At 39.6% G+C, this 23,186-nt stretch overlaps 1 protein-coding gene across 2 annotated transcripts; it reads left to right on the plus strand.

Moving 5' to 3' along the window:
- The first annotated feature begins 3,604 nt into the window (after positions 1 to 3,604).
- On the plus strand, positions 3,605 to 21,567 carry ADRA1B (adrenoceptor alpha 1B). 2 transcript variants are annotated; one of them, XM_057409849.1, is made up of 2 exons: positions 3,605 to 5,140; positions 20,421 to 21,567. In XM_057409849.1, the coding sequence occupies exons 1-2, from the start codon at positions 4,168 to 4,170 to the stop codon at positions 21,011 to 21,013; spliced, it is 1,566 nt and encodes a 521-aa protein (XP_057265832.1). In that variant the 5' UTR covers positions 3,605 to 4,167; the 3' UTR covers positions 21,014 to 21,567. The 2 variants fall into 2 exon arrangements, with proteins under 2 accessions (XP_057265832.1, XP_057265833.1); XM_057409850.1 differs by having other exon boundaries at positions 3,640 to 5,140; positions 20,451 to 21,567.
- Positions 21,568 to 23,186: the final 1,619 nt, after the last annotated feature.

Genomic DNA, 23,186 nt, shown 5'->3' on the forward strand with positions numbered 1-23,186 from the left:
GATAGCATGTTCACAACCCTGTTCAGATCAGAGTGAACGAGCTAAGCATTATAGCCTTGTTTTTTCTTCACTTATATCTGTTTACTTATTTCCATGAGTTATCAGGGTTTCTAGTTAAATCAAAGCATTAAGAGGAATTACATAAAACTATATGCAGATATGCTTATTTAAATTCTCTACCAGTACCCCCTGCCCAAAGAGGAGCAGGCTGCATTGTTATTCACCAGTGTTGCAAAAGTGCTCTGGAAGTGCTTCTGCTGTTTCTGTTGAAATCAGATCAAAATGCTAGTACATATTTTGAACTTCGCTTTGTAAAAGCAGAATACAAGGAACACAGCTCTTTACAAAACCGAGCCATGACAACAGGACTCCTTCTGCATCATTCATCTGCTACAGCAAAATACATTTTAAACATTCAGATTTTGAATTAGTCTAAGAACATGTGAAGATGTTCTTTGTGTTTCCTCAAATGTATGTTCTGTAGCCAGTCTTTTGCTGCTTCAGCAACCTCTCGGCAGAAGTACATTGACTAGCTAAAGGGCATCCTGTCTTGCAGGACATCGAAATACTACTGAGTAGAACCTCCAGGCCATTCAATTTACTTTTTCACTGAAAACTATGATTCATCTGAATGAAAGCAGCTCTGCAGTGAATACTACCTGCACTTCTCTGATCAGGTGTTTTCAGTTGTGCTGCCTTGAACTTGGCAGGAAAAGTAGCCTATTTTTATGGCACTTACCGTGCCATTCATCCAAAGGTAGGTAAAAGGTTAATGTTCATGTCTGGGTTTCAACACACTCTGCTTTCTTATAGCACCTGCCACTGAAGATCTCAAAGCAATTTGTGAATATTAATCAACTGAGCCTTATGACTCTTCAGCCAGTATGTTATTATCCAGGCTGGCAAACAGAGATGTGAAAACACATCAGATTCTCCGTAGGGCTGTAAGAGATGATCAGTACCTTTGTCTTCCTCTTTGTCCCCTAGAAAAGGACTTTTCTGTCTGCTGTTTCATCTAGAGGGACACAGAAAGCAGCACCAGTAAGGACAAAGACTGGTGCCAGTAATCACAGAATCATAGAATTGTTAGGGTTGGAAAGGACCTTAAGATCATCCAGTTCCAACCCCTCTGCCATGGGCAGGGACACATCACACTAAACCATATCACCCAAAGCCTCGTCCAGCCTGGTCTTGAACACCGCAATGGATGGAGCATTCACAACCTCCCTGGGCAGCCCATTCCAGTGCCTCACCACCCTAACAGGAAAGAATTTCCTCCTTATATCCAAACTAAACTTCCCCTGTTTAAGTTTGAACGCGTTACCCCTTGTCCTGTCACTATAGTCCCTAATGAAGAGTCCCTCCCCAGCATCCCTATAGGCCCCCTTCAGATACTGGAAGGCTGCTATGAGGTCTCCACGCAGCCTTCTCTTCTCCAGGCTGAACAGCCCCAACTTTCTCAGCCTATCTTCATACGGGAGGTGCTCCAGTCCCCTGATCATCCTCGTGGCCCTTCTCTGGACTTGTTCCAACAGTTCCATGTCCTTTTTATGTTGAGGACACATCCTGCCAACAAAAGATACTGAGCAAAGAAACGTGTTTTAGTCCAACCAGTAGCAGTTAGAATCCTGCCACTGCTGTTGGCATGGTGCCCTGGACCTTGCCAGTGAGCTGAAACCAGCTGACTCCTGAAGTGGCCATTGAAAGGCTATTAAAAGATCTGGTTCCTGGGGGGCTACAAAATCCTAATGTAGTGTGGCCAAAGCCAGGAGGAGTTACAGGCCACTCTGTTACTCTTTGCAGGCTGGACATGTCACATGTGTTGCCAGCTAAAAAACTCTGCAGTAGATCTGTTTACCTCTTCACTGATCTTTTCTTACCCAACCCCTCCACATTTTGCAGTGATCATATTTTATTACATGCTGAAGGCTGAAACGCTGTTATATCTGCACCTAATGATCTAATCACACTAGCTTTAATCAATTTAGCTCAAGCACCAGGAGTGGGAAGATGCAGGCTCACTGTAGGCTATGCAATCCAACCAGGATGCCCAGGCAAGCAGCTACTCCTGCTGCCCTCTGCTTCACCACAATTCCCCTGAGAGTGGTACCAAGACAGACACCCTGGCTACCCACACAGCTGTAGTCACGCTGTGTCTGCACCTTCACAACAGGAGAGAGCCCCCAGCCTGAGGAATTCACACTTTCAACAGACAAGGCAGAGAAAGAAAATTAGAAATTGAAAACAAAACTGAGAGTGATTATCTGAAGTCAGCAAGAATGGTCAGTGTGAAGGGTGCATGTCCAAAATCAAAGGCTGCTCACTGCTTTATTAGCCATGAGAGCTCCACCTTGGAGAGAGCAGAGGCAGAAAAGCTGAGGTCAAGCTCATAAATCGAGTGTTTGGTCTTCTTCCCTTCAGTGACTCCATGACATGTTAGCATGTCGTTCTTGTAAATGTTTCGGAGTTTTTGAGGGGTAGTGCTTTGCTATAGTCCCTGCAGTCGGGAAGGGCTATGCAAACATCTGCCATACACTCCTCAAATAAAATTCAACCAGAGCTTTTGGTTACATGGTTTGTCCTTAAACACACTACTGAGCTGCAACTTTCAGCCATAGCTGCATCATTAAAAATGAACCTTTTATTTTAAACACAGTATATTTTGTAACAGTAAAATCAATATACAGTAACCAGCATACTGCAGGCAACAGCTGTAGGACATAATCAGATGTCAGAAAGTTGAGAACAGTATTTTGGCAGTCATGTGTTCAGCTAATCTTTCACTTCGTGTTTTAAATGGCACCGAGCTATAAAGATCAGAGATTTCTCTCACACATGGTGATCCACAGCCACACAAAATGAAGACACCGAGACACCGCTGTTTTCAGCATTAGAGGCTGAAACATCTAAAATGTAAAAACCAAATCAGTTGTTACTTATTTTTTCCTTTATGGGACACTGTAAGCAGATAGCTGTTCCCAGAGCTATGGTGTGTTAACAACAGTCTCACTGATCTCACAGCCTTTAGCAAGGATATAGGAAGATACTTAAGCATGAAGAACACCTTGAGAAGATTACTAAATATTTTTCACTACCTTCACTTTGGCTGTGGGTAAAGGTGCTCAGCTCTGTTCAAAGTTGGGCTTAGAAAAAGTTATCTAGATAGAAAAGAAGAGATGAAGCCGCAGATGTGGCTGGTATACAGGATCAGAGAACACACGTAAAGATCTTGATAGAGATTTTGATCACCTGTTACTTTTTCTTTATGAACAGAAAGTTTACAATTAGAAACAAACTATTTCACGTGGTTTTATGTCAGTATTAAACACTGAATCTGCAAGGAAACTAGGGATTTTTGGAACCTACCTATTTGTTCTTAGAAGGTGGGAGATGATTAATTCTCTAAAATGGCATGTGATTCACTTCGATTACAAAATAAACACATTTCTTTCAAGCAAAAGGCAAAGGGCACTACATCATTTTGTACTGAAATTGCTTTTTCCGCCACATCCCACCGAGTATATTTTCTCTCAGATAATGCAACTTGTTTTTTAAAGGCTTTCAATCCAGATTTATGTGGCAAATGCTTTAACTAAAATTGATATATTCCATTTGTTTAGCTTTCAGACGCTGATGGGGAAGTTTTAACTTGAACTGCATTGCCCTCTAGCGCTGTGACGGGGCCGGCCGCAGTGATGTCACCAGCACATGCAGTGTGAGCACAGGCAGCCGGTTCATGCAGAGCTGCCTAAATGCTGACAAACCCTTCCTGGAGACGCCTGTCACAGCAGCAAGGCAGGGGCATCCTTCCAACAGCTCCACAAATGCGCAAGAGGAGGCAGTAAACCTGTCTTTCATTTCAGGGACGTCATGATTGAAAAAGCTACTTTGGAGCTCCAGCCAAGACCCGTGCCTGCTAATTTCTGTTCAAACGAGTTCGTAGGAGAAATTAAGCAAGTTTGAACAGCCTGTTATTTCTGACGGGCTTCAGAGGACTTCACGCTGTGCAAGTTTTACGTGCTTATAGCTGGCAGCTGGGGAGATGAGTTCTCAACCTAAACCTGGCCGGGGCTCTGCAGCAACTTCTTGGGTAGAGAGATAACTTCCAACTGAGCTCAGATCATCTGTGTGTTGTGCAAGGGATCCAATCATAACTTGCTATGGAGCATGATTTTTAAGATGAATACCTACCTTGGCAATAAATCCAATTCATCGATACCTGGATATTTGAAAGGGTCTGCACTGAATAATGGCAATCTTTCTGCAAACAACTCCAATGAGACAGCAAGCAACCTGGATTCACCTGCCTTGGATGTCAATAGGGCAATAATTGTGGGGCTTATCCTCGGTGCCTTTATACTCTTTGCTATTGTAGGTAATATCCTTGTCATTCTCTCTGTTGCTTGCAATAGACATTTAAGAATCCCTACAAACTATTTCATAATTAACCTCGCAATAGCAGATTTGTTGCTGAGTTTTACTGTCCTTCCATTCTCTGCTACACTGGAAATCCTTGGCTACTGGGTTTTGGGGAGGATATTTTGTGATATCTGGGCAGCAGTCGACGTGCTATGCTGTACAGCTTCTATTTTGAGTCTATGTGCAATTTCTATAGATAGATATATAGGGGTACGTTATTCTCTCCAATATCCAACTTTGGTGACAAGAAGAAGGGCAATTTTAGCTCTCATAGGTGTCTGGGTCCTTTCCATGGTGATTTCTATTGGGCCTCTTTTGGGCTGGAAAGAACCAGCACCCAAGGATGACAAAGAGTGCCGTATCACTGAAGAACCATTCTATGCTTTGTTTTCTTCCTTGGGGTCATTTTACATTCCTTTAATCGTCATCCTTGTGATGTACTGTCGGGTCTACATAGTAGCAAAAAGGACTACTAAAAACCTGGAAGCTGGGGTTATGAAAGAAATGTCCAACTCCAAGGAGCTGACTTTACGGATTCATTACAAGAACATTCATGAGGACACTTTAAACAGCACCAAACCCAAGGGTCACAATCCCAGGAACTCCGTAGCTTTCAAACTTTTTAAATTCTCTAGAGAAAAGAAGGCAGCCAAGACGCTGGGAATTGTGGTTGGCATGTTTATCTTGTGCTGGCTACCTTTCTTCATTGTTCTGCCACTAGGTAAGTTGGTTTTCAAGGGATTGCGAGGGGTGGGGAAGGAAGAGGGTTAGTTATTTACCACAAAAATATCACAGAAGAAAAGTAAGATTAATGATAAGTAGATCTCATTTTGAGAACCTCAGTGAACAGATGAAAGGGAGGCACGTGAAAGCCATTTACTCCTGATGCTGGTTTTTTCAAAGACTCATGCAGAAACTGTGTGAAGTGTGCAGCCTGCAGAAAGTCTGCCCATTGGGTAGTCCTTCTCAGTGATGGGGCAGATGTCAAATCAGGGGGCAACATCTTCAGAGTTTATACATTAAATCCCCCTTTACAGCTTTTGTTCAAATTGAATTATGCTTCAGAAACATCCTTAGAGGATGTTTAACAAAAATCCTAGATAAGAACCAGTTTAGTTGACTATTAGATGTTTGGACTACACCACAATAGATCTTTTGGCAGTATTAGGTGCCTTAAATGGAAATTAACCCTATTCATGAAGCTGAAAATGTTCTAGTTCTCATTTCAAACATCACTGACCAAATCCCAAAAGCAAACATATGAAGCCCACCAATCTCCACAGAAAAGTTCTCATTAATTTCAACAGGTCTTTCAGGAGACTGCTATGTGAGCTGTTGGCAGTTACTTTGTTCACTTTCAACTTTAAAATATTAAAGCATTTGATGTAGCCTTAATACATTGGTCTGTGTTCCCAAGTGCTTGTGAAATTTGCTTGCATGGTCTTTAATACCAGCACTATCTCTGAAGGGGAATATCTCAAGGCATTGTATTACTAAGCTCTCAGAAATATCTGCCCAAAATTCATTTCACTGAGACAGAGACAATCTGGCAGCCTAAATAGGGAAAGAGATGGGAAAAGAAAAGGGAGAAAAAAATTCATTAATGTTCTGTACTCGTGTTTACTTAGTTACCCTACAAAAACATTTCTAAATGAGTGGTAAGCAAATATTTTTAGACATCGCTGTAGAAAACTAAACTGAGTTCAGCAACCTGGTCCTAGTGAAGTGTTATAATTGCAGTGAATGTGTAATATCATTTAGACTAGCATCTTTATTGCAAGACAACTACTTAAGCTGTTGCAGGGCAACTTTATAACCTCTAGCTTATGGTATCATAAACTTAAATATCTTTATGATTCAAGATCTGCATAAAAGTAATATTAAGGAAGTAAAAAATTCCAAACAGAAAGAAAATTGTGAGCAAAGTTCTCCTTGGCTGCTGAAGTTTAATTCCTTGTACATAACATAGAGCACATTTCCAACTATTGCAAAAATACATACCTATGGATAGAAATGTATTTTTACCATATGGAACCCATACTAGATAAGTAGTTAGTAGGTCATGCTCCCTTGGCAAAGCAGATTCCCTCCTTGATTTTCAATTATTGAAGGAACTTTGGAGCAAAAAGCAAATGTGAATGCAGCAGAGCATATCTGTAGCTAGCAGGAGTCACTGTTCAATGAACACAGATGCAGACCAGTCCGTTAAAAACATCATGGTCGCAGGGCAGAAGCAATGTGAGAAACAATTAAGTTTCTTGAAAGAGTATCAATTTTCCCTCTGGGAAGCTATTTCAAAACTCCTAGTCTTTTCTGTGAGGTTTAAAAGTCATTGCTTAAGACACCTGAGAGGAGAATTTACTGCTTGTCACAATATGATTTTCTCTCTCATACAAATTGTGTTCAAGACATCAGTGAGGTGACAGGCTGAGAGCCTCCACGACAGCACACTGTGCTGGCAGACGTGCGGGGATGCTGAACCAGCTAAACCCACTACCATGGGCTCTGACCTGGCACAACTGAGTGACTCCAACCCCCAACACACATCAGCACTGTGAGCACCTGGTACCCCACAGAGGAAAGTTCAGAAAGAGTTGCCATTGTGTCAGAAAAGTAAAAGGATCAGTCTCTCGGGTGGGCAATGGAGACTCTGCTGGCTCTCCTGTCCTCTGTCTAGAAATCCTTTCAGGAGCCCAACTCTTAGCTGAAAGCCTTTGGTCTAAGAATGGGGGGACAAGAGGTATACATAGTATCTGATACAGTATCCAAAAGCATTTGAATAGTAGGTACTTTCTCTTTGTTTTGCTGACTAGGTACAGGGCTGACTTTGTCCTTGTCCCTGATCTCTGCTTTTAACTTATTCAGCACACTTCAGAACCTTGCACTTCTCATCTCTGCGTATCAGTGCAAAGTTAATTAACAATGTTAGGCATGACTAAAGCATTGCTCTCTAAAACAGGTGAGGAAAAGACCTTTTCTTGACATGCATAATGCAGCCATTCCTAACTAGAGGAGAGGATAGAGCAGTGGAGGAAGAGTTCCTAAAGAGCTTGCTGTGTGCTGCATTCTTCCTACCAGAAGTCTTTTGCTTGAAGTCACAAAATTAACTGAAAAGCTATGAAGAACCCTTACACAAAGCACACAATACTATAAAAGCAATTTCAGCGATACTCAAACTGTAGAATCCAAAAGGTACTCATAGTTTACAAAGCTCTCCATAGGTGCCCTGGGCTGCTTTAATCACAACCCACTCTCTCATCAGTGCAGGACTGCAAGCTGTAAAATCTGTTCTGCTCCTGAGTCCAGATTAGATACTTACCTTCCCTGTAATGGAAGGACAGGCTTCTTCCTTAGCCTGTATTTTTCACACCTTATATTTGCACTATTAATCCAAATCATAGCCTCACATCTGCAGCTTTACTAATTATTTCTTTTTTGCTGCTTGTTTCACTCACCATGACTCTGCAGAATGGTATCAGCAGAGCAGCCCTGGTGTTCTGAGGATCCAACCATCAAACATTTGACACATTGGTAAATGTTATTTCTGCAACACCCCAAAACCATGTCATAACAAATCTGCTTCTACACAGAAAAGTTTCCTTCATGTTAAGTGTTCTCAGGTCTTCTGTTAATTTCCTAGTCAAAATTATAATTCCTCCACTCTGGTATTTCAATATATTCCACATCTCCCATTCTGATATTCCAGACAAAGGTGGCAGATATACAGTGGGAACTGATGCAGTGCTGAAAGCCGGGGTACTGCTTGAATAAATATTCCGACACAAAGGAAAAGAAATAATATTAACACTTAGAGAGTGTTTTTCAAGCAAGAATCAAAAGGCTGTGCAAGGAAAGCTCTCTAACAGAGCTCTGTATCTAAGAAAAGATAGGAATTACAGCACTGACACTGTCATGTACTGAGCATCATGAAAAGATCAGCACAAAGCATGATCCACAATCTCTTTTTGAAGGACTCAACCACACTGCCTTTAGTGTTAAGCACCTGATGATGCAGCAAAACTGGCATCAAAGAGAATTGTGAGCAACTTTTTATTCCAGTAGCTATTCTTTCCAGATGGCAATACATCTATAGAATATCCGTATTGCTCACATTCATACATACTCCGTGGCTTTGTGAACAGTTGTCTTGCCACTCAAAATTATTTGTGGTTCAGCATAAGAAATAAAATGAAGACATAGATGTCTTTGAGACAACTTATTGTGCCGTAAGTTCAGTGACTCAGATTTGAAGAGTAAATATCTTGCTTCTTTAAAACAAACGTTTCTTTTCTTTCCCCTCATGCAAATCCTTTCTTAGGCATCAGGACTATATTAAATATGCATTTCTGAAAAATGCTGAGTAAAATAGGTTATTTTTGTCTAAAGACTAGAGCCCTGCAGCAATAAGGTAATGATCATTAGAACTCCCTCCTTTAAACAAAGTAATATCCAATTTTATGCCAATACCTTTATCTAAAAATTACTCCAAAATGAAAGATCATATATTCCCCTCACTACTAGGTAAAAGTTTAGTCTCACTCCTGTTAGTTGAGATACCAGAGTGGGCTTCCCAGTCTTCTCCCAGATACACACACTCACCCTGCAATGGGAAAACTCATCACCTTTAACCAAAGCCTATTAACTTCCCCAGCTTAGCTCCAGTGGAGATCAGCAAAGCATTATTCACTTCCCAGTTCCCTAATTCCCCCTGCTCCCACGTAAACCTGTGATCTTACACTGAAGTCAGAAACAAAATGTTTGTAACTTAACTGGCTGTGGGGTTAGGTCCCAGGAGCCTCATAATGAAGATACAACTGGTTTGACTATCCTTATGTATTAAGATTTTCAAATCTTTCTATAAAATAATAAAAAAGAACATAAAAATATTCTCGTGCTACATGGCAGCCAATACAAAATTATTCTTAAAATAAAATGTTATGCGAGTATGTAGATTTATGTTACATCAGGCCAACCTCTGCATCTCTGCACCAAGAATACCAAATTAGGCCACTTAGTTTCCCATGGGAAATACTTCAAGGCATTAGGTCCAGTGTCGTCAATGCTACTGGGTTCTGCCTTCTGCAAGGCCTGAGGGCTGGTTTCTCTTTCATCTCGTTTTGGTTTGATGCCCTCAAATTAATAGTTGTACAGAATTTGGACAAAGAAGTGATATATGTGGCAATCTGATCCTCTGCCCTCTTGCAGATCAATCTTTGGTACAATGTTCAATTGCACAGGTGATAGCAGGAACCCGCTCCTCCTATTTTCCAGCCGATTCCTGTAAAACTAAACATCATCGGGGCATTTCTTAACCAGTACAGCATGGTTTGTCACATGTGGAGGACTAGATTATTTCAAGATGATTCATTTTACTGCTAAAATAGCCTCCCTTAAAACCTGGTTTAAGCCTTTTGTTTGCAAACGATGCCAATTACCAGTTACTTACAGGCTTTTACCTTTTACAACAAAGTTGCTTGTTATCAAAGCAAGTGAAACTGCACAAATTCTGGGGTACTTCTAATGTAGGCTTTTGATTTGCAGGTCAGAGGACCAAAGGGAAACCTGGAAGTGAACTGTCCCACAAAAACAAATATACAAAGCAATAGAGGAAAAAAAAATGCAAAGAAATCAACTCATGTCAACTATTCAGGCTCAGGGAGGGCAGCAGCTCCTATCTCAGGTGATCAGAAAGCTCCATGGAAAAAAAGAAAATAAGGACTAAGGCACTGGGCAGCAACAAGAAATCTCAAAATTACTGAAATCAGTTACAGCAGGAAAGAGAGAATTTCAGAGGAAACACTGCTTTCAGCAATCAGCAAGGCAGTGGGTGCAGGTCCTTATGCCAAAGGCATCTGCAAACACATGTGCTATTGCTCAGGTTGGTAGTCAGGATGAAAGCGCTGAGCAAAGTTCTATGTGTGTGTATGGCCCTAAAGCATGGAGACCAGACCTCAGGATCTCAACTGCATGCTCTTCAGAGTGCCTATCTATGAGATACAGACATGAACAAAAAGTGTTAACGTTTTTAGTATCTTCACTAAAGTCCTCCTCCACAGTCCATTGCAAGATTTTGAGCCATTTTGATGGGCAAGTGACGTTTAGAAATTGAGAAGCAACAACCAGAAGTGTCTAAGTAACAACAGAGAAAAAATATAACGGAAGTTCACACAGTATCTTTGTATCTGTGTTACCCAATTCCATGCTAGAACCCTATTATTTACCAGTGATGTACAAGACAGATTGCCTTAGTTATAAAGGGTGAAAAACATCAAAGCATTCCCAGTAATTGAGATACTTAATTACAATAACTGAAATGTCAGGAGAGGGAGATGAGCTTTTCTAGACACTCTTCATCAACCAATCTTTTGATAAACAGGAATAATAAGCTTGGTCCATGTTATTTCTACTTCGCAAGCTACAGTAGTCTGTAACTCTTTTGGACAAAATAATAACAACACGATCACGTGTCTGCCCCTATCTACTGTCAGTTTCAAAGCACAAAGCAAGATTCTTACTAAAATTGATCTTGATTTTATCATATTCATATGAGGGCAACACAATTTAAACAAAAGTGAATTCTCTCCAGTTATCACAGCTGTTCTGGACTGAGAGGTGGCAAACCAGTATGTCCAACATTATACAGGGTTTGTGTCAAAAATGTGAATGCTTGATGGATTTTTTCCGTATCTCATGTATTTTCCATATCTTGTATCTCCATATGTTGTTACTCAAGATGTACTCCAAATTTTTAATAATATGACAATTATGGATGAGACATGAAAAACCTTAATCCTGTTACGCTTTTTTTTACTGCTCTTTTTTAAACTACAGCTTTCCTTTTGCTTTTTCTTTCTGGGCTGGGCAAAAAAGCTGCTATTTGTCTTTTCTGTTGCTCTTCTAATAACAACTTGCAAATGGGGTTGTACCATAAGTTTTCACAAATGACTTTCAACTCTCATTTTGCCAGTGGTAATAGCTCTGTGGTTCAATACATAAGCACTGTCCCTTTAAAAATACAAATATAGCTACTGTGCTTTGCACTTGCTTGGCATTTAAGTAGGTGCAGCAACTCTGGCTTTTAGTAAAATGATCTGACCCCTATCTCTACCACAACTTCTATCAGCAAAGCTTCAAGAGAGGAAAAGTCTTGGTTTTATTTTGGCCATTCTAGATGAGTCTCTGTTTCTGAAGCCTTTAAAAGGCTCTCAAAATTCAGCCATTTTGAATGAAGTTCATGTAGGTCTCATAGAAATGATTTGCTCATGTGAAATATGAGGCACCCTTTATCAGAGATAGATGGTGTGGATGATAAGAAATTGTGAATTTTCATTAGGAGAAGACAATAAAAACAATAACTTTCTCAGCCTACAAGACTGCAAGGAAAATTTTCCTTAGGCTTTACTCTTACTCATGGCCATAGCAATAGACGAATGTAGACTTTACGGTCAGATTCTACATCTGTGTATGTCTGTTATTTTAATTTGCCTGCTTAAGAACTTGACTAAACAGGATCAGGCCTTAGACTGGTAGGAGTTGCTGAGTTCAGTTAACACCTATAATGGACTGGTTTGCAGACAATTATTTCCCTGTTCGAACAGGATGGAGAAATGAGTATAAACCACTTTTACCCTGTCAAAACAGTGAGGGGAGATTTCTCTGTTTGGCATCCTTGACTCAGATGGAAAACAGAAATGAAAGACTCAAGGGTTGTGGACTGGTTGAATGATACCTTCATCACCCCTCACAAACGTTTGTTCACTGCAGGGCCAGAAGGCTCCAGCAAAGAGAATCCCACAGCTGCTACAGGTAGTCAGTTTTAGGACCTAAATTCTTCAAAACCAGGACAGTTTTCTTCAGAGCTGATCTAGATCCTTGGTCATATTTGTAGCGTACCTATGCATACAATGAAGAATGAGAACTGCTGTACTCGCAACAGCATCATATTTGTATTTCAATTTCTCCCGCATTATGTTCTGCAGTATCATTAGTCAGTTATTCCTTATTTGATATTTCTCCTTCCTCAATAGCAAAGTACTCTCCCCCAAAACACACACACAAGTTACCCACAAACACAGGGGTGCAGCTCTGCAGCATGGTGTTGTCTGCAGGATTACTGTGATTCCCATGGTGTCCCCCAGCATGGCAGCCTGCACGCTGCTGGGATATGCAGCCCAAGGCATCCCACAAAGACATGAGCATACTAAAAAAAAAATAGCCAAATGCTAGCCATCATTACTTGTTTGCAGTAGTTGTAATTTAACCATATTTCCTTCATTTTCTTTATTGAATTGAATTCTGTTGATTTTGGATGCTCTTCCTATTTCTCAAGCTCTTTTTTCACTGTTATCCTAACCCTCTTCTCCAGAAGGCCTGCAGTCCTCCCTGGCTTGATCAACTCTTAATTTTATAACCACACTTTCAATTTCATCCTCTACTGTTTGTAAACTGTGGGTTTTTTTCCTACATTAAATAAGTCTTGGGGAATGTAAACAAACACTGAATGCTGGAAGGAAAGAAATCAGGAGCTTTAGAAATCCAATTAGCTTTAAAACCTTGGCATGCCGACTTGGCCAAGCATGTAGTAAAAAGGACTGCAGAAAGTTTAAATAAAAGACAAACACATCCTTTCTGCATTTCTAAACTCACAACAATCCCAGCTTATTGCTTTTACAGGGAGAATTTTACTAGCGATACACATGTAGCATCTGAGCTTTCCCTTTTGTTAGGGAGTGGCCATTACTCGGCCATTAGCAGCTACCAGCAGCTCCAGCTGCAGCAAGGGATCACAGCATCAGCTGCAGGGGAGAAGTGGAGCTCCCCAGCTAGGCCACCAGGACCCATCTGCTGCCCAGCACTGGGAAAGTCTCTTACTGACTGCATGACAAACTTGACCAGGTCACTGTTCATAAGAAGGCTGAGTTCCACCATAAGCCAAATTTCTTGCAAAACAATTTTTGCAGAAGTTGTCTTCTCAAGAACAGACTGGGAGAGAGGGTTTGATATTGTTGAAGCTTCCTGCATTTCATGTTTCAGAAGTCATTTGTTCTCATTCTGTATTTTGCAATGCTTTTCATCACTACAGCCATTTTAAAAACATTGGAATTTTCTCTTGTGGAGAATGTTGAAAAGCCCAGCTCTAACTCCAGTCAGAATGACTCCAACCTGTAACAAAATTAAGAAATTCTCTCCTCTGAATGAAGGAGGATATGTTTGCCTTCCAAGGGTACCTTAACTATTGAAATCTGATGTAACCTCTATAAAAAACTTCAAACACTGATTACCAAGTTTCTAACTATTTCTATTTTATAGTGTTCAAGCAAGAGGTAGTTTTCTCTCCAGAATGCCAACATTTAATTTTCTACTTGTGATGAACAGAGACAAGTAGTTTTAAATTTTATGGCTTTTCTTTAATCGCCAGATGATGACAAACCCATGCAGTGAAGCACTCTAGTTTTTATTACTGGAGTATCAACTGACACACAGCAAAGCACTTAAACAACTGCAGATCATTTTATTTCAATAAAAGCAAATATGTTCCAGCAAACAGGAACATACACCCACCACTCACCCTGGGTTGGCCCTCATCTGAGCAAAACTGCTGTTTGAAGAAATGTGATTTTTTGTGACAAGCAGAAAACAGCACCTGACAACCCAAACCTCACCCATAGAGAATTTTTCTCCTTAAATCCAGGAAATTCAAAGACTTCTGCCCTAATTATTATCTAATTCAAGTATCAGAAACTTGATTCTAAACAGAACTGATGATTCTGTAATTGATATATTTAATTGATATCAAATATGCAGCTTACTAAAAATTGATGTTTAATTAATAAAAAGTTAATTATCACAACATCAAGTGATTAGAAAACAGATTAGTAGCTGGAGTTAAGAACTAAATAAGACATTAGGAGAGCAGAAATAAACATTTAAAAATTAAGAGGAAAAAGGAACTAAGTAACTAGAAAGTGAACATGCCTGGCTGGAAAAAGAAAAAGCAGAGCTGTTAAAGAGAAGGCAGAGAGTAAAGGAGAATGTGGTTAATTTTAGATTAGAAACATCATTAATAGTTTAAAATTTTCCTCCCCCTGGTACAGCTAATAAAGATACGGCATTCTTGAAAGTATACACTCACAGAAAACATTACCATAGGATGTAAAACCATTCAAATGCCCCTATCTGCAGATGGAAGCTGCAGCATATTGGGCTGTATAACAGGAATGGAGCCTGCAGTAGACGGAGTGAAGTGACTATGCCCTTTTACTCAGCACTCACTAGACTGTGTCTGGAGTACTGTGTCCGTGCAGGGGGAGACGGTGATAAACTGGATGAGTCCAGTGGTGGCATCAGAATGATCACAAAGCTGGAGCACATTGTGTGAAGGGAGGGTGGAGAAACGGGGCTTCTTCAGCCTGGAAAAGGGAAGGCTTCATGGGACCTAATGCAGTGCTGACCCTGCTTTGATTAGGGGGCTGGACAAGAGCCCTGTAACATCCATTCCCACTGCAGTAATTCTGTAATTCTATTAAGTTCTTGGCTTTCATTCCCATCACAGATAAATATATATATTCCTTGCATGAACAATGATGGGAGGAAATATAACCACACACTGGAACCCAGGGCCATTTCACAAATGACTGCTGTCACAAACAACTGTTGGTCACGTATATATAGTTATTTCCTCTGTGTGGCTGGAACTAGCACACAGAGCAGAATGCACAGAGATATCAAAGGCGATTTCAAAAGCTTTAGTTCATAAGCGTTATCTTACATGGGTTTTTTCAGATTTAAACTCCAGCTAACCCCTATAGTATCTGATTACATTGCATATATATACAACTGGAGTAGCAAGTTTTCTCCCTTCTCCTGGAAGTAGCTTAGTCTGGCTGGTTGGTTGCACTGGCAGGTCTAATTTTGATCCTAAGTAAGTTCTTTCTTCCATAAGTGGAAGTGGAAACTCAAACATGTCCTGTGTATTACACTTTTGTCAAGAAGTCACCAACTATTGCATTAAGGATCCTGAAATAGAAGGTCTTAACTTTCCCATCCTTCTTTCTCTACAAATACAGTGGTCAGTTGTGAGAGGTAGCAAAGGAGCAGATATTTAGATGGAAGAAAAAATAAGAGAGCAGGAAAGAAGATGAGAGAGCAGTGTGTGTGTGTGTATGTGTGTGTGTTTCTCCTCTGTGGTGGTCTACATCAAAACCTCCTTTAGTGAACAGTTACCTTAATTAAGAGTGCTGGGATTAAACCAGTCCAGAAGATTGTCCTGCTGCCCATCTTGCTACTTTAAGTACTCTTCCAAAGTCCACTGAAGTGCTTATGAGCCTTTCTAAAAGATTTCGAAGTCTCCCACAGACTTGAGTGGAGTCTGAATTTGTAGTAATGTTCTGGCCAGATATTCTGCAGAATATGCAAAGCCAATTAATATGACAGATTGTTTCCCACAATGTTCCCTAATTTCATTGAGGTGCTTTATTTAGTCTCTGTGCAATAAAGCATTCATGGTAAAGAACCAATCAGACCCTAAATTAAATTAGCTTTTACTAGATAAAATACTTCCTTTTTATGCTACTTGCTGTTGCTCAGCATATTTCCAAACTGAATCGCTCCATCAAGCCTAGTGATCATGGTCAAAAAACAACCAAAACTGATAGTTTACTGAGTTTCTGAACTATTTCCTAGTCTCCATTTGTGCTGGACACAGGCTTTGCAAAAACTACAGTGGTGTAATGCTGCAATCAGATATAAGATTGTAAAGCTCTTTAATAAATCACAGGGTTTAGTGAAGAAAAATAAAATAGAATAGAAAATATACATTCCCTTAGAGTGAGGCTGTTAAACGTAAAGCATCAGCAGAGCGATCAGTTTGAGTAGGAGTGACTCTGGCTATCCCCATCACAAATAAATCACTGAGAACCCAATCATATGTAAATGTTTCCAGCCATTTTGCAAAGCACTCTAAATCAGCACAGGAAAATATTTAATCTGTTTCTCAGACTGTGATGGGAAAGTAGTTGGATTTTAGGGGAGGAAATATTAGTGTGATGTTTAGAGAATGTGTCTAGTAGGCTTAGCTTTATCATTTTATCAAGTTACCAAAATAGCCCAGAGTTCTTTGCTCCTGACATTAATTATGTGGTACAGCATGTGTGCAGCTAAATAAAAGGCATTGTTGTTAATTCCAAGAGCAAGGTAGGCAAGAGGGTAATGTTAAAAATATAAAAGCTAATCAAAATGTTTTTCATATCTTTATATGGCGAAAGGCAGTGGAGCTTTGCATAATAGTCACCAAATTATACTACATTTAGAAGTATATGGCATGTATGGAGACATCCACCTAAACCACCTTCTAGATAATGCAGAACAGCATTTCTTCTTTCTCTGTACAAAACCCAGGCCAGGATTCCACTTAGTGAGGAGGAACTGAACACAAAACTTCAGAAACTTTCCAAAGCCCTGAAGAGAATAAGTGTCTAAATAAGCATCTGTCTCAGGCATTCCACTTTTCTAAGTTAATCCTCAACCTAAATAAGGGATATATTTACCAAGGGGATATAAAACTAGTGTCAGTAGGATTTAAGTACTGCAAATGTAAAATTCTGCTGGGCTGCCAAAACTTAAGCCATAAAGTTCTCCCGATGAACAGAGTTATATTCTGCAGAGTTAATCAGAGAAAGGACTAGAGGAGATCTGAAGAGGTCATTCAGGGCATACTCCAACTCCAAAGATCAGATGTACATAAATCAGTAGATGTCTCTCCACTCTGTTTTTAAGAGCCTCCAGGGTTGAAGTTTTACACCCTTCTCAAGCATGATGTTCCAGATTTTTCCTATCTTGAAAGACAGAAAGTGTTTCCCAATCCATAATTGCAGTCTTTCTGCAATTCAAATCATTGCACTTCAGATGTTTGACATTTTGTACATGGAAAACAACTTAATTTCCTTCTTTGCAGGTAACTTTTATGTTTTTATAGATGAATTGTCCTGTCTCTTCTTAGTCCTTTTTTTCTCCACCATGACAAAAGTTGTACTACAAAAATACTACATTTCAGAGCATGATTGATTTGGCCTCAGTGATTTTTCTAGGATCAGGCCTGAACAAAAGGCGCTTCTGTCAGTCAGGCTTGCTATCAGGAAATTCTCCGCTCTTTTGTGTTGCTGCCCTTTAACATAAATGAAAATGCTTGCTGCAGCTGCTGAAATTGGCCTGTTGTCATTTTGTTTAAATGACATTTGAAAAATAGATCATCATGAAAGATAAGCTCCTTAACTTTCTTCCTTAAAGAACATGCACTTTTGAAGCAGTTTACAAAGATTAGCCAGGTTTCAGTAATAAGCTTCAATATTTTTTCTCTGCTTGGTCTCTTAGTCTTCACTGTATGGAGTTCTATTTGGTTTTTATATATATATATATATATTTGATTTATATATATATAATATACAGATTATATATATTATACAGATTTTATATATATATTTGGTTTTTATATATATAATATACAGATTATACAAGTACATGTCATTTATATGCGCTAGTTTGCAGGTTTCTTTCCCAGGGCTGAGCTCATTTTATTGCTGTCTAGAGAACCTCACATAATTTGTCAGTAAATTTCCTTAAAATTTTATTTAAAACCATACCAAAATCTGTCTATATTTAACCTGCCTAAAAATATTTAAATCTGGTAGAGGAATGTTCTCTAGATTTTCATTTGTTACAGTATGAGAGAAAGGCAAACTAACTGATCTGGAAAAATTCACCACTGCTCATTCAACATTCAGACTTAAAAAATGGGAGCTCTTTAACTATTTCACAGGGTTCATTGGGCCTTAAGAACTAAAAACCCATTTCTATTTTAAAAGAGTATCGGAAAACGATTTAAGAAATTTATCAGTATGAGCTCCAGAAAGTTCCCTGATGTACATAATAATGCTTTGTACCTGTTTTGTAAAGTCACAAAGCTTCTCTTTTCCCTCAACTGAAGGGAAAATATTATCTATTATTATTTAGGGAATGAATCCAGAAAAGGTTTGCAGCTGTGCAAAGTGGGAGATTTTGGAGCATCTTTCTCATCATGACTGCATTTATAAACTTAAACCAACTTTTCCTAAAGTTTCATAAAAATTTGATACCAATTAAAAAGCATATTCCACATCCATCTCCATATTCCAATCACATGAACTGTCTCTGAATCTTTCATCAAAGATTCTGTAACACTCACAATACACAGTTCTAAGTGCTTGCATTGATTTGATTTACCTGTTCATAGTTTCTCTGATGTTAGACATGCTATACTCTGTAGTTTCTGCAGTACTGGTCAAGAGAGATGTAGCATCTCCATCAGATGGATAGAAGACACATTGGTCAAACCCTAAAAATCATTATCAGCAACAAAGAAATAAGGGACATGGGTTCAACTTACAAGAGTCTTGCACATGGAATAAAAGTCATTAAAGTGCAGAAGTCAGGAAAGAAATACTATGAACCTTGTCAATTAAAACCTTTATTTTAACCTTAAAGGCTAGCAAGTTGCTTAGATCCAAGGCAATAGGTAGAGATAGTGGTATCTGGCACCATCCCAAAACACTGCCAGGGAAAAAAATTCAATCATAGGATCTTTCCTGACTCCTATTGCCCAAGTGAGGAGAGGAAGAGTTTCTAAAGAGAGCTGATGCCATCTCAGCATCTTATTTTCCGTTTTGAGCCAGCTCAGGGACTAGTTGACACACTGAGGAGAGCAGTGAAAGTGTGAGAAAAGACAAATACTTGCCTCTCTTCAGCTTTCTTGTGAGCTGAGGAGTCTCAGACCCTGTAGACAGCACCAGGCCAGCACTCTCATTTAGATAAACAGTGGTACCTGCTGCGGCACATCAGAGCTATTTACCCAAGAAGCTGGGAAGTGCTTTTGCATAGTTTTGAGGCCCAAGCCATGACCTCTACATTGCTCTGAGATGGGAAATATGCCTAGAATCATATCCCTCCCCACTAAGGCATCCCGATCATCACAACTGACTCAGCTGCTTTCACAGCCCAGGGAATCTGAAACAACTCCAGTTTAAAAGGTTGCTCTTCTCAGAGACATGACATTCAGGCTTGAGTGTCACCTTTCATTTGAAAAACTCTTAAAATCTAACACCAGTTCTTGACATAAGAATTCTCTCCTGAACCCCTGCTCTTTGATTACTTGAGCCAAACACAAAGGTGCTTTCCCAGCTGGATAACTGTTGTATGCTTGTTTTGCTATACAAATGTCATGCATTCTTTTATAAAGCCCCAATTGCTAAATTTAGCTGATCAATTGCATGTTTTTAATGCTAAAAGTACATGAAATGGGTTTCCCAGTATGAGTCTTTCATTTGGGCAGCCTCTTTAGGGAAATTATTTGGTTGTGAACAGAAGAGGAAATATTCATAAAACAACCTCTTTCAGTTTACATCATTTTTATGAATGCCTGCCATAAGGGAAGCAACCACCATTAACTTCAGGTTTCAAGAGTTTGTACTAACATAATAAACTCTATATATGGGGATGATGTTTAGGAGTTGCCAGAGAATGTATTAGCAATTATAAGGTATAACTGGACACTCCTTCCGAGAAGCCTGGGAGCAGTTAGATCTTTTTCTTCAAAAATGGCATTCAAAAGCTTTTTGAAGAAGGCACAACCTTATTCCATGCGTGCATTGTGGCACAGCTTGGACAACAGAGGTTTGATCTTTCCTTGGGATCAACAGGTGTTAGCGCAACAGAAATGTACATAAAAAAGTCAAAGGCAGCCTTTGTGTTTAAATTCTACACTGCTTTTGCTCTCCTTTAGCTTTCAGACGATGGAAGACATTCCCTATTAGCTTTACAAATAACAAAAATAACATTACCAAAAGACCAAAACTGAAAGCAACACATTAAAGATTTTTAATAAAGCATTAAAGATTTTTAATAAAGAGATTCTAACAATGATGTGATGGGACATTTACCATTCCTAAAGGCAGACAAACCAATTATCTCAGATATTGTCTCTGCTTGTTTCTTCTGGACAGGATCTCTGTTTTCAGCTCTGAAGCCCCCTGAAACGATCTTCAAGGTGATTTTTTGGCTTGGCTACTTTAACAGCTGCTTGAATCCAATCATCTACCCTTGCTCAAGCAAAGAGTTCAAGAGAGCTTTTATACAGATCCTAAAATGCCAGTGCCATCGTCGAAAGCAGCTGGGGTGGTGGGCCTACAGCTACAGAAACTGGAACCGGTGCTCCTTTGAACACCCCAGAAAAGACTCTCTGGAAGACAGCGGGAGTTTCCTGAGTGGCAGCCAGAGGACATTATCTTCATCATCTCCCAGTCCCGGCTACCTGAGCAAAATCACCCACCCACATCTGGAGATGTGCACATTCCAGGAATGGAAAAATTCCAGCTCTTTCCTGAGCCCCTTACAGGAAGGCAGCAGACAAAAGGACCCATGCCAGTTCTTTACCTTCAATCTCTTAACAGAGCACAATGGATATGTTCCTGCTGGCAGCCAAGCTTCTAGCAATGGGGACCATGAGGCCGTCTGTGACACACTGAATGGCAAAACCGGTTGTAGAACAAACATGACACTGGAATGAACAGATTCTAAATGGTCTGTTTTCTTTGTACACTAACCTGTTTGACATTTAGCCCAGGTGAAGAAATGGACCTTTGCACATTTTCTCAGTATGGCACTCGAAGGAAGCCAGTGAGGAGCAGGAAGATTATATCACAAAAGCAGCAAAGTGTAGGGGTTAACCATCTTTCCAGTCAGTTGTTAGAGGGACTACCAAAGCAAAAGCAGAATGCAGGGAAAGTGCCACATAAACCCAGGGAAATTCTTGTTCAATTATTTAGCTGTCATGGAAGTGCTGTGGAACAGCCAAACATATCTGTATATAGAAAGAATGTACAAATATGGGGGTGGGCAGGGAAAATGGGTAGGAATGTGTGGTGTATATGTGTGCTAGCCACATGGATGGGTGCCTGGGAGTGGAAGTGAGCAATGCAGTGAGTGTTGTTTGTACCTCTCCAGGGTACTGCCTGTCGCTGCTTTTGCCTGTCATTTCTTATTGTTGTTGTACTTCACTGTACATTAGCACTTTAGAAATGGAAAACAATGTCAAAGATTAAAGTAATTTCGCAACGATTTTGACACTTGCACCTATTACTGTAAGACTGGAATTCAGCCAAGTTCCCTCAACAGGATTTTCACTTCAAAATAAAACACTCACAGGGGTTAAGTTTGCCATTGGAACTCTTAGGATACTCTCTAATATCCCTGCAGTTGATTTCCTTCCATGATTCCCTTATTACCAACGTATGTAACCCCTTTATCCTTCACCATATTCTTTTTGGAAAGTCTGAAAATACCAGCAATGGTAAAAGCTCACAATTTACTTTTCAGCACATCAGTAAGTGTCCTGCAAGCACACAGGCTACCAGAGAATCTGATTTCTAAAAGCAACACTCGCAAATCACTCCAAATACCTCGTAAACACTGTTGTGGACACAGCACAAAAGAGCAGTGACCGCTGGAGGCCCAAACCCAGGCTTGGACAAATACAATGACCCCTGGTCAGCACACTGTGAAAATAGTATTGCACATGTAGAGACTTTTACTTTGCCACTCAGATAAGAAGAGAAAGAGTCAAAACAATCAAGTGGTATAAGTTTCATTGGTATTAGCACTTTTCAACTCAATTGTATAGTAATGAAACAGAATTTTTAAGAGTATCTTCTAGGACAATTTTAGGTCATGTTTGGAAGTTATGTACCTCTTGCAGTTAAGTGTGAATCATGAAGCTGAGGACTGATTTTTTTACATGAAGTGGTACAAACCATGAAAATTGATATTTACTCCTTCCTCCAACCAAGACTTATTAGGAATTTTAGTGTCCTTTTTTTAAAGCTTGAAACAGAGAATGAACCATAAACAGATGTGCTAAAAACACTTCGGGACAATTCAACAATGCTAGGTCACAAGGGAAAGCCACTTCCTTTCTTTTCCTTAAATGTGCATTTTCTCATTGATGCAGATGGATTTGGCTTGTGGTTAGATGAAATATCCTCCAGCTCAGCAAGCAATGATAGGAAAGTCATGTTCCAAGGTCTTCCCATGGCCCTCTTATAGTAAGACCCACATAAATATATTTTAAGTGTTATCCTGATTGAAGTTATGACCAATCTCCTATTTTAATAAATCCATTTTGATTGTGGGGAAGGCCCTAATTTCCTCTTAAAAGGACAAGGCTTATCAAATTTTAAAGTGTTAAACAAACTCTTGTTGCTTGTATATTGAGGTTGTCATAAGGAACATTCTATTTGATTGTGATATACTAGTACGAAGCTATCCTCTTTGGGCTTCTAAACAGCAAAGAACTGTGCTTCTAACCTATTATTCTAATTTTTTTTGAAGGAACTGACAGTGTCTGCCAAACACTTCTGGGTTTTGTAAAGCTTCTTCAACATCACTTTGAATTGCAAATAAATCTGTTTCATCTAAGCACCTTACAGCACACTTCAGCTACATTTTGAGTCACATGTGACTTGTAAAGTAAATCCAAGTGGTTATCCATATTGGAGAATCTCTAAGTGATACTGCAAGGTTTCAGAATAAAGAGCATTCTGTTGTTCTAAAGCCTTTAACTATGTTGTTCTCAGAGACTGATAATTCTTTTAATTAGTTTCTAGTCCTAAGAAAGGCTGTGTGATCTCTGAGTAGCATTTAAGCTCCTAAAACAATGGCACAATTCTCTAATTACCTATTAA

This window comes from Pezoporus wallicus, unplaced genomic scaffold (assembly GCF_028554395.1).
Source record: "Pezoporus wallicus isolate ANWC-B61680 ecotype Strahan unplaced genomic scaffold, APGP_CSIRO_Pwel_v1 contig_4309, whole genome shotgun sequence".
Taxonomy (NCBI): Eukaryota; Metazoa; Chordata; class Aves; order Psittaciformes; family Psittacidae; genus Pezoporus; species Pezoporus wallicus.